This window comes from Mastigoproctus giganteus, chromosome 3, assembly GCF_048544385.1.
Source record: "Mastigoproctus giganteus isolate SK-2022 chromosome 3, ASM4854438v1, whole genome shotgun sequence".
Lineage (NCBI taxonomy): Eukaryota > Metazoa > Arthropoda > Arachnida > Uropygi > Thelyphonidae > Mastigoproctus > Mastigoproctus giganteus.
Genome location: NC_143577.1, coordinates 231988664 through 232001184, shown reverse-complemented (window position 1 = coordinate 232001184; position 12521 = coordinate 231988664). Strand labels below are relative to the sequence as shown.

Here is a 12521-nt window from a genome sequence, read left to right as displayed (position 1 = left end):
CAGGGGTTCCCCCCCCACATCTCCGCCTAGTATACATTGTGGGTGCGAAACAGAACACTGTCAATGCCAGAGGTTTAAAGATATATGGATTTTGTATGTGTAGTGTCATGTAGTACCATTGTTCCTCTGGTCATTTAACCGCCGGGACCCAAAACATTCCGTTGGAGACTTGTCTAATTGTCTGGGACGTTTTTTCTTAATAGGGCAGTCGCCCAAGGTGTCATCCTTATAGGGGCTCCAGAAAAAAAATATTTTATTAAGGTCTCCCATAATTGATTACATCTACCCATGCGTTTTTGTGTCTGTAAATTGCACGTGTTCTGGTTAATTTGCCTGTTGTTGCTGGATGAAAAACCCCAGTTTCTGGGGAAAATACCTTGCGATCTATGCCTGAGACCGACTAACTCAGCCGCAGAGTGAAAAAACCCATTAATGTTCCTTGCGTCATCAGCAGGATTCAAACCCAGGCCTTTTCCACCTGGTGTGGGGTGTGGGGAAAGGATGGTGACGATGAAGCTTGATTATAGTCTGCTACCTGCGCAGACTATAATCAGCTTCTGGAGCCCTTGTGTCTGCATGTGTAGCACAGTGGTATCATCACTGTCCTCCCCACACCGGGTGGAAAAGGGTGGCCTAAAAATAAGTTTGTTTTTTAGAAGCTGATTATAGCTCAGAGTCAGCACCTTTATCCAGTTTTCTAGGGTGTGCAAAGGACGCCGAAATCTTTCTGCCCGGGATGCAGGAATACCTTAATCTGGCCCTGTTCCTGATGGCCAATATCGGGTGTACAATCAAGAATAACAGCAAAATACTCGGTGAATTTTATTGCGCTAGAAAAAAATTTTTTCTAGTTCTTCTGTGGACCCTTTTTTCCCTCTTCCTTTTAGCATGGCAGCTCTGTATGCTTTTATTCTTTTTTTACATTCTAAAAAGAAATTATAAGGCAACATAATCTTATGTTGCCTTATAATTTAAACAGAAGATTAGAAAAAATTTTCTTGCATGTTTTGTTTCAATTTTTATTTGTTGTAAAATAATGAAATTTATAAAATAACTGCACTTTGTGCTTTATCAATGATCAAATGTGGAACTGCATCATTCATTAAACTATAAAGCTTCTTATATTTAGCCTGTTTAACAGGTGGGTGTGAGAACAATAAGAAAATCTGTTTCGTGGTAGACGCTCATCGACACTGTTAGATGGAGTGAATGATATACACACACTTGATAAGAAGCAGACAGCAAATCTCAACCTTTAATTTTTTATACATCATTGTTAATTTAAACCATTATGAATGTATTGTCAATACAAGTGCAATAAGTCAGTGCAACTTTAATCGGTGCCTCTGTAGCCAGGTGGGCAGGAGCGGCAGTGCGTAGTACAAGTTGTTGTTATTTGGTTTTTAGGAGCATTAGCAACTAAGACCATATTGCTCTGAGGATATGTGGTGGTCATTCCCTGACCTTTCCGCATCCTCCGTATTTGGTGGTCACGGGCTTGAACCCCGGTCTAATCAAGAAGCGTGTGCTACGCACTGCCGCTCCTGCCCGCCTGGTTATGGAGGCACCCGTAGCACACGCTTCTTGATTAGACTGGGGTTCAAGCCCGTGACCACCAAATACGGAGGATGCGGAAAGGTCAGGGAATGACCACCGCATATCCCTGGAGCAATATGGCCTTAATTGCTAATGCTCCTAAAAACCAAATAACAACAACAACAACAAGCAACTTTAATCCGTTATTTCTTAGCATTGATTTCAAAGATTCATATATTTCTTCTGCAATGCATTCATTGAGTTCGATTATGTCAAGAAAAGTTACCACAGATCGATTCTTGAAATTCGAATAGTACCGTATTACAATTCTCAATATTTTTATAACACTGTCATTACTTTCATCGATAATTAAACTGAATTTTCTATTTTCTAAATCAAGTTTTAAATTATCCACAAAATGTGGTGCTATAGCATTGCATATTATTGAAGTACATTTTGTTCTTTGGAGTTTGAAATCTTTAATTTACCCTATTGTCTGAAAAACGAAATTCACAAATGTCACTCAAATGATCAACTACCCAATGCACAGTGCACAGCTGTGATCAAACTACCCAATGATCAACTATGATCAATTACCCAATGCACAGCTATGAAAATGCTGTGCTGCTTTCTGCCTCTGTACCTTCTGTATCGCCGATTTTCTCGAATGGCAATACTCTTGATGCTGAATCTGAAAACTAATGGGCTCTTCATCTTTCTTGTGATTAATTTGTAATTACGATGCCTTCAATATCACTTAATTTGGCTGTCAGCATGCATGTACAATATTTACAAAAAACGTTTTAAATAATCACCATCTAATTTGCACAGTCAGTTCTTATATTTAGCATCTCTGAGCCATTGATCACAAAAGTTTCCGAGAAAGGAAGTTGAGGAGTTCTGAGTGATTGGTGCAAATTCTTATTATAATTTTTCATATTATAATCTTTCTCCGATCTGTAAATGATACACCAACAAATTTTCAATAAAAGAAATACTGATATCAGTATATCTGATATCAGAGTAATAAAATTACAAATTGTTCTGTCAAATTGTAACAAAATGCAAAGAACAGTAAAAAAAAAAAAAAAAAAAATTTATGATATTAGGGTCTCCTGTAAATGATTACATCTACCCATATATTTATTTTGTCTGTAAACTGCGTGTGTTCTCTCTCTAGTTGATTTGTCTGTTTGCTGGACAAAAAACCCTAGTTTCTGGGGAATAAATTTTGCTATCTACGTCTGAGGCTGCCTAACTCAGCCATGGAGTGAAAAAAGCCCATTAAAGTTCTTCGTGCCATCGACAGGATTTGAACTTGGGCCTTTTCCACCCAGTGTGGGGAAAGGATGGTGGCAATACCACTGTGCTACCTGCGCAGACAAAGAATAGATAAAAAAATATATATATAAAATAAATCTATAAAATAAAATTAATCTACAACATATTAACCCCAGGGGCTCACATCTGGTAAATATGAGAGTAAGGATGAAGACGTGGACTTCTATTTCCTTGAGCATATTCTAAACTCCGTTTCCAAAATTGAAACGTATCCATATTAATTCCAATTTTTGAACTCAACTACCATTTTATCCTATCTCCACACGTCAATTGCAGATTATATAAAAAGGTGAGTACTGCAAATTAAGCTATGCTATTAATTTGAGTCAATTTAAATCGGTACTTTAAGAATTCTACAATTTATCTAGTTAACATTTTATTAATGAAATACAGCATATAGCACTGATGATAGGTACCGAAACCATTCCGTGTTATGTGAAACTGTGCTGATTGAGGTATAATTATAATGGGTTTTAATTGAATGCATACCAGAGAAACAGTCTATAAACAAATTATAATAAATCTATAAACAATTTGCGCTTGATAGCCAATTAAAAAGATTTGAAATAAAAAATATTGCAAAAATTTTATTAATAAAAAGGTAACATCATGAGAGATGAGAAAAAAGCTTTATTGTTTATTTAGGTATTTCAATAATAGTCTGGTGAAGTTGTTTCTTCTTTTTCTCGGTGTAGAAGTCTTTGTGGCATCGAATCCCACCTTGTAAAATTTTCCGTATCTTGATGTTACGTTCAACATCCGAATCTACATTGATTATCACCTCACAGGCCATGTCAACTCCCAAAAACTTTCTTTCTCCAATTCTTCTGTTGAAAATTCTTTTGGTGCCACTTCAGTGTTATCCACTTCAGAATTGTTTTCCTCTTCTTCATATGTAGTTTGCTCGTCAAATTCAAGGAGAGTTGCATCATCTAAGTCATTTGCATGTGAGTCAGTGCAGTCATGTACATTGGCAATGTACAAAGTTTCAAATCCCGAGTCTTTTCTGATCTTCACAGTGTCTTCGGCAATTGTCTGAATTTGCGATTCAAAACCATGAAATCATTTGCCAAAATGGGCAAAACATGCTGCCAAACAGAACGTATGTTGTTGGCAGTGATTTCTAGCCAAGATACGAATATATTTTCGATCATATTTAAAGGGGTAAAAAAATAAATTCGAAAAGTTTGAAAAGCTATCATGTCGTCTCATCAGGGTGGAATTAAGAATACTGAACACTGTTGCACGTTGCTGCTGACTGCCTGAGGGGAGCTATTGGCACATGTGCATGTGAGTCAGTAGTTGGCACTGCAGCATATATGTATGCATACCTAGACTACGACAATGCAGCATATATGTAGAGTATGTGTCTAGGCTATTGAATGAGTTTTAATATGTACAGTAAATTTTTGACTTAAACTAAATTGAAAACCGTGTTATAGTGAAACCCGTGCTGTTTGAAGCCGTGCTAAGTGAGGTATTGCTGTAGTGTATTTTTGTTAGCTTTTGAAACGTAACTCCCTTTTTGTACTTTTGTTTAGTCCCATGTGTCACGGTTTTGCACAACACGACATTTTATAGGAACCTAACTACCGTGTTATACTAGGGTTACTTGTATATTTAATATTTGTTGCTGAATATTTCACAACTATCTTTTATTTACTAATATTTCTATAAGCTTTGAATCAGTCTAAACAATACTCGAGTGGTGGCCAGTCGCTGGGTCGATAAGAATGCGTTAAATTTCATTTAAAAAACTTGCTCGTTTATGAATTAAAGTCGTGAATTGTCTTGAGAAATGAATCTGTCTTCCAAATTTTGTGGGGCCCCTTTCAAGCTCGGCTCCAGTGCAGCTGCATTGGCATAATGCCACTGGGTTTGTGTTGCGTTCCAGCTCCAACTCAATAAATAAAATGAAGAATAATATAAATTTTACTTACTTACACAATAAGGAGCACAATTATTCAATTAAAAACACACCAACATTACAATACAACTTTATAGCAATGCTTACTGCATTTGACAGGGTGAGAGGGGTTGCTCAGCCATACAGCGGGAGCCAGACAAAAGTAATTAATTTTCATACATGTATACCCCACCTTGTCTGGTCCATACCTAAAGTGGAGTATACATGTGTGAAAATTAATTACTTTTGATATTTCAAGGGATGTGTAAAAACTGGCCTTGAGGTAATTATGAATTACCTAGACAATCGCCAAAATTTCCGTACCTTTATAAATTATAGAGACTTTGCTGTTCACATGTTATGAATTAAAAAAAAAAAAATAAATAAATAATAATAAAAACATATATTTTTGTCTGCATCTTTTGTACTCATTAATAAAATGCTAATTATATTTTCTAAAAATATGTAAAAAAAGTCATTATTCCAGGTTTCACAGGAGCCCTTTAACTTAAAAAAAAAAAAACTTTTTCCTTCTCTTTTTTCTTTTTATTTATCTCTTTTTTTTCCATCTATTCTTTTTTTTTTCATTTAATTTTAATTTTTCTGCCAAGTCCGGGACCCAATCGGTCCAATCGACCTAAGGCTGGCAGGTCATGGGGTATTGTCAATGATATACAGAAATTTTGCTAGCAGGAAAAAGGAAGTGATTATCCCTTTGTATAAGGCAATGGTCAGGCCATGCTTTGAGTACTGCATACAGGTCTGGAGGCCTCATTTTAGGAAGGATGTAGAGTTGTTTGATCATGTACAGAGAAGGGTAACAAGATTGGTGAGGGGAATGAAGCTTTTCTTACCAAGAAAAGCTTAAGTTCTGCAAATTGCGGCGGCCTGAGACTAGGCACTTGTGAGGTGATCTGATTGAGGTTTATAAGGCCTTGAATGTGTTGAGCATGCTGAATTCTGGTGGGATTCTTCTGCTTGCTCAGATTACGAACTCGAGGGAGCATAAATTGAAATTGGAAGAGAGTTGTAGAATTGTAGAATAGATGTGCGGAAATTTGCCTTTAGCCACCGGGTAGTTGATTGTTGGAACAAACTTCCATTTGTCGTTGTGGAAGTTGAAAGCTTAAATAAATTCAAGGAGGAACTGGACAAACTTTTAGAGGAAATGGATGTGTGAAATTTTTTTTTTTTTTTTTTGGCTGATGCTACATAAGCTCATATGCTTGCTTCCTTGCATCTCATTCCTATACTACTACTAATTCCTTTGCATCATTCACTCTCATAAAAGTATTTTGATTATGATAATAATTTCCAAGAATTGTGTTTTATCAATATGAATTTTGCAGACTGTTGTTTTTGCAGTGACTGCCCTTTCACATTGCTTTTAAGAATAAAAAAAATCAATTAATACATTGGTAGAAAATTTATTTTGTTTTTATTTTAATTTTTAATTCCATTCTGATATCAAATCAAAAATAATAATCAAGTGAGATGATTGTTATTTACAAATGATCTTACAGATTTTATAATAATATTGCCAGGACTAACAGCAATTGGTTTTCTTGGTTTAAAGTGGTTGAACTTGAATCAAGTAAAATGTTGACTCAATGAGAATTGTGATAATGGTTTTTCTGATGCCCGTTCACAGATTGGATGTTGATATAGTGACATTCAAATTTTTGAATGTCACTAGATCAACATCCTAAACTATATTCAATACCAAGAACACCAATGAAATGCAAATCAAATTATTATTAGATTTTGTTACAGTATATAACTAAAACTAAATGATTTAATGTTTGTCATGTATTAATTTTTTTTTTTAATCTGTAGAACAGCTGGTGTTGAAAACTTATCGAGAAGCATCATCAACATGGGAAGATGGTATCCTTATATTGTGTGCAAGTGTACAGGGTAGTTATAAATAAGTTTGGTCAGCTTGGAGGCCTGTTGAGAGGATACAGTTAATTAGACAGAGATGTGACATTTGGAATGAACAATAACCAGACCATGTGAAAATTGTAAAGCATGAAAAAAAAAAAAAAAAATAGTTCCAAGGCAATATCAATGTAATGTTGGCACTGTATGCAGGTATGTGAATCAGACACTGCTGATAAGCCCATGAAAGGAGCCTTATAGACAAGTGATCACAAATTCATCATGGTACTTGTAATGAAAAATTAGGGCACTGTTGATAAAACTCTTATTACTAGAATAGATCCATAGCTCTACTTTAGAAATGTTGCCATCTAAAAGGATAGAAGAGGTTCTTTTTCACAAAGTTGATTGTGCAGCATGGTGAAGAAGTTTGTGATAACAGGTATTTTGTCTATATTCCATAACAGAGAAGGGGAGAGTGTATCTTAATGCTTGATATTGCAGAAAGTGATTAGCATGCATCAAGTGTCAGAGCCTCTCCATCTTGACTTTCCATGGTCAACTGTTTGCAAAATCCTCTGTGTTCTCTTGGAACCTGTACACTGTATTATCAACATGTACAACATCTGAAGCCATATAATCGCTAGAAGCATGTGTGTTTTGTTCTCCAATTTTAGTTACAGTGAAGTCAGTAGTATGTGGCCTTGTATGTGGAGATGGTCATCTCCATGTGTTGGTCATGGAATTTCACTGTATTATCAACATGATATTGTATGGTGTAGTTTTATGGCTGATTTTTTTTTTTTTTTTTTTTTTTAATATTGGATATTGATTCTTCATGGAAGTTTGAACTCATCCTGTCATTATTGCACAGTACTGTGAACTCTTCACTTGGCATGTTATTTCTAACTTGCAAGCAAGGAGCTGTGTGGGTGTCACTGTTTTTATGCAAGGTGAAACATTGAACAAAATATTCTCACCATCCTGTGACATGGTTATTTCCCATACAGTTTACTATTATTTGCTACTTGCTTGACAACCTTGCTTACCTGACTCTGACATCTGATTGTAAGATTATTTCAAGGTCAGTTTATCAGGAAACATTTTTCACTGTAGCAGGCTTTAAGTATTGCATTTTAATGCATATTCTACAGGAATATTATGAAAAAGAAATACTATTTACCATGAAACAAGAAATGCTACAATTAGAATAAATTGTTTGGAAAGTGCAATATTGCACCTGTATACTAACACTCCAATATTCAAATAAAATGAAACCATAGAATACAAAAAAACAAAGTGACATGCATCCCCATAGAGCAAGCACATGATTCCCTGCCCACACCTCACAACCTGAAGTAGAAGAGTGCCACTTAGCTATAAAATAAAAATCAAAGACAAGCACCATCTTTTCTAGGGAGATCATTGCTTGAGAACTCCAAAAATGATCATATTTCAGTTGTTGACTGCTATCAACCAAATGTCAACCAATGTCATTTATGTGGGCATTGACTGGATAGTGGTCAAAATCTGAAATATGAGTGAAGCACTGATGTCCCTTGTAAAAATGTGGTGCTTGTGTCTTTGGTTTTTATTTTATGGTAAATGGCACTCATGCTTCAGTGGTTATGGAGGGGTTGTCTCCCCCCCCCTTGGTTGGGGAGTCTTGTGCTTGCATTACTGGGGATGCGTGTTGCCTTTGTTTTTCTTATCTTATTTTATGGTTTTATGTTATTTGAATATTGGGGTGTCTTTAGTATACAGATCAAAATATTGTACCATTCTGAGAATTTACCCTAATTGTAACATTTAAATTTTTTTGTTGTAAATAGTGTTTCTTTTTCATATAGTCTTGTAGACAGCCATATTTGTTTAATTATAATATTCTTCAGGAAATAGTGGGACTAACAATCGAGAGTGGAGTTCTGGGCTTTCAACATTTTGTTGGAATTGATGGTCATCCAATTTAAAACTTTGATCTCTATAGCATATGATGACATACACTTGTTTTTTAGCAGTTGTGATCTGAATAGATCTGTATAGCAGAGAATAACCCAATTGTTATCCTTTTGCCACTTTGTTTTATTTATTTATTTTTGCCTTTCATTTCTACATGGTCTGGAATAGTGAAAAGTATTCTTGTAAAATGAAAATATTCTCAAAGGTCATTGTTGAAAGTTATGTCATTAGTCTGGTATTGTCCATTACATATTTCAGGTCTTTGTAATTAATCATTTTCGGGCCTCCAAATTCACACTGTTTAATTATAACCATCCTGTATAATGTTAAACCAGTTTCTCATAAATAAACACATCTTATTTATATAAAACTAGCTTGTTTTCATCTGTCCATGGACTGATGAAATTTGCAGAAATAAAATAATGTTTTAATATTAATGATTATTAATCTCTAAAATTGAAAGGTGTAGTTTAGTTCCAGATGAAATATAAACAACTTCGTAATCATTCAGGATGTAAATTATGAAGTTCTGCTCTTCGTTAGAGAAAATACGCAATAGATGTTCATTAGTTTTATCATAGATCAAAAATAATATAGGAAAGTAAATATGATCTTTAAATGTGTCAAACTTAATTTAGGACCTCACTTTTGTAGAAAAGTTTTTCAGCAAGGCAGAATTGGGATCAGCTCTTTAAAATTAAATTATAGGCTGTGATACTTAAATCCATGCTAAGTAAATTGATAATGTCTACTGAATTAAAAAAAAAACACAGTGGGAAAAGCTATTGAAATAGCTCTTTCCACTCCCTGACTCCTTATTATTCAGCCACTCCCTGACTCCGTAATATTCAACTTACGGAAATTCAATTTTACGTAAGTTTTTGCCGGCCGACGCAAACTTAAAAAAACATGGAACTTATTTTGCATCCCATAGGAATAAATGGAGGTATTGTGAAAATATTGTAATGTGAACCCAGTAACACTTCTTTTTTTTTTTTTTGGGTAATTCGTTCCAAGACCTTGGAAGTTGAAATTTTCACTATATAACTAAGCTATTTATCTCTCTGAAAGATCATTTTTATAATAGAAATTGCACTACACTTTCGTTGTTATCATATGTTCCATTATAAGAATCAATTTTGAACGCCTTTGTGATATTTTTCTAAAACACATTTCTGGAGATCACTACCATAAAGCAATAAAAACAATTTGCACTTTCCGGTTTATTGGTCTTTTCTGTTAGCGCAATCTATTATAAATGGGTAGTAAACTCGATCTTATTGCATTTGCGATAATACCAATAACTGGAATGAAGAAATTGAGTATGAAGAAATGAAGAAATTGAGTATGAAGAAATGAAGAAATTGAGTATGAAGCATGACAAAGTTTGTTATCTATTGCATGGAATTAGGTCTCGCTGCTTCAACAGTGAATACTATTTTCGCTGTTGAAGAACATGTTAAAAGGATCAATGTATTTCACACCGGGGCCAGTCTGCCCCAACAGTGATCATAAAACAGCGTTCAGGCGCTATATCGAAGATGGAAAAACTATTAATAATATGGATGGAAAATCAGATTCAGAAGCAAGTGCCCCTGAATGTAATGGCAATTCAAGCAAGAAGTATTTATGAAGATAATGATAAGTACGGCAAACCCCAAGCCAAGTTCGTGGCAAGCAACCGGTGGTTTAATAGGTTCAAGCATCATGCTGGTTTCCAAAACATTAAAGTATGTGGTGAAGTCACCAATGCCAATTCTGCAGCTGCAGAGAAAATTTGTGATGTGTTGGAAAAAACCCCTTCTAAATCTCCACAGCCCTCAACTTCTGCAGCGGCGTGCTTATCAGCTGGAGAGTTAATTCTGGCAACAATGCTCGAAAGCTAAAACTTGCTGACGTTATGCCTGTCTCCTCTCTCTCTTTGTAATTTTATAATTTTGAAATTTTTGTAATTTTGTACACTTTTGTAGTTTTTCCTGTGCATGAGATAAAAAAAATTGAATAATTCTATTTACATGTTCATCGAACATTTCTTTTTTGCTTCTATCAAATTCAGCGGGCAGAGTTGCAAGTGCGGAATTTCCCTAAATGCTTATTTAGGGAAATTCCGACTTACGTAGCGTTCCGCAGAACACAACCCTTACGTTAATCGGGGAGTGGCTGTACTTCTGTTGACTTTGAAACCTTTTTTGAATAGATAGAAAATAACATACAGTACAGGGAGTCTCTAAATGAAGTGCAGTAAATTGGATGGTGTTCTATGGACCTATCAAAAAATGTTATATAAACATGGGTTGGAAATGCTTCATTAACAGATTAGATCCGTTTGAAAATTTCAATACGTGCTCTTACACACCAACTTCATACATTTTGTGTGCAATCTACCATAGAAGGGCAAATGAACAGTAGAAAGAGATTCAGTAGTCTCATTGAGGAAAACTGCACAATTGCCACAGGCTTCACCAAGAATTAAATGCATATCTTAGAATGTGCGGTTATCCATTGTAAGCACTGACTTACAAATGAGCTCTGACACAGTATGGTTCTTGACTGTACACAGTGCACTGGAAATTAATGTGTCTTTACAATGATTTGAATCACGTACTAGTACACATGATCAACTTACTATCACTTTAAATATGATGTCTCTGTTTTGTTGTTAAATAGGAATGGTGGTGGTGATAAAAGACAATTAGTCATTTGCATCTTTATTCTCAACTCCAGTTTAAACCATGTTCCTAGCTTAAAGTAACTTGAAACAAAATTATATTATTTTTACTGTTGCACAGGAAATTTAGAGTGAGTCTAGTTTGTTAAAGTATTTATAGACCCATGTTTATATGACATTTTTCTGTTGTTTTGGTCCATGGAATGGACCAAAACAACGTCCGTGAAATAAGTACAGTACTGTACTTATTTCACGGACGCCCTGTGTATGCAAATGCAAAATACATGTTCATACTTGATTAGTTCCTTGTAAATACATTGTTAGGCTTAATCTTTCTTATGAATACACCCGTAAACATAACTTAATTATTTTCTTTATAAATGCATGTTAACCTGAACCTAATTATTTCCTTTTAAATAATTTTGTAATCTGTTATACTTTGTGTGTACACAGTGATTAGACTAAAATGGAGACAAGAACAGTGACAGATATTCTGATGAGAAGACAACTCAGTCTGAAATCAAAACTAAATTGTCTTGTGTTGGTATTGCTGGTTGTTGGTATAAATGAAATAAATAACTTCAAAATATGATAAATTTCCCATGCATTGTATGATGCATAATTATTATTACAGTAGAAGCTCTCTTATCTGATTTTATTAGGACTGGTAGTTGGTTGATTAATTGTAAAAGTTGGTTAAAGCATTGTAGTCAGAAGGAAGAAACCTGATCTGCAGGCAAGAAAAAATTGGAAATTACTCCATGATAATGTTTCTGCTCATCGTGAGATAATTTTTGAATACCTTTCTGAAGAATTCCTTATTGTCTTTCAATTTACTGCTCATTACCTTATTCACTTAATCTTGTACTATGAGATTTTTATTCTCTTCAAAAACTGAAGAACTTGTTAAAAGGATGACAATTTTCAGTGAAGCAGAAGTTATTTTAGATGTGATAAATGCAAACAAGGAACTTGAAGAAGAAAAAAAAAAAAAAAGACTTCAAAGAATATTTGCAGATGTGACTGATGGAAAAGATGCATAAATAGGCATTTTTCATTATTTTGAAAAATTCTTTGTGTAATTATATGTAAATATTATAATTGTTTAAATATTTGATTTTGGAACTTCATAATCCACGGATGTATTTTTATGTGAACCAATAGCATGGTGCAATGCATATTTACATTTATTTCATGGATTCAGGTTTGATTACCATAGTGACATTCATA

At 34.6% G+C, this 12521-nt stretch overlaps 1 protein-coding gene across 1 annotated transcript in view; it reads left to right on the top strand.

Moving 5' to 3' along the window:
* Positions 1 to 12521, top strand: part of LOC150088837 (twinfilin-1-like) — a 63229-nt gene that overhangs the window by 15441 nt on the left and 35267 nt on the right. The window contains exon 3 of the mRNA XM_090370936.1: positions 6620 to 6670. Coding sequence (XP_090227062.1) covers positions 6620 to 6670 — 51 coding nt within the window. The remainder of the gene's footprint in view (positions 1 to 6619; positions 6671 to 12521) is intronic.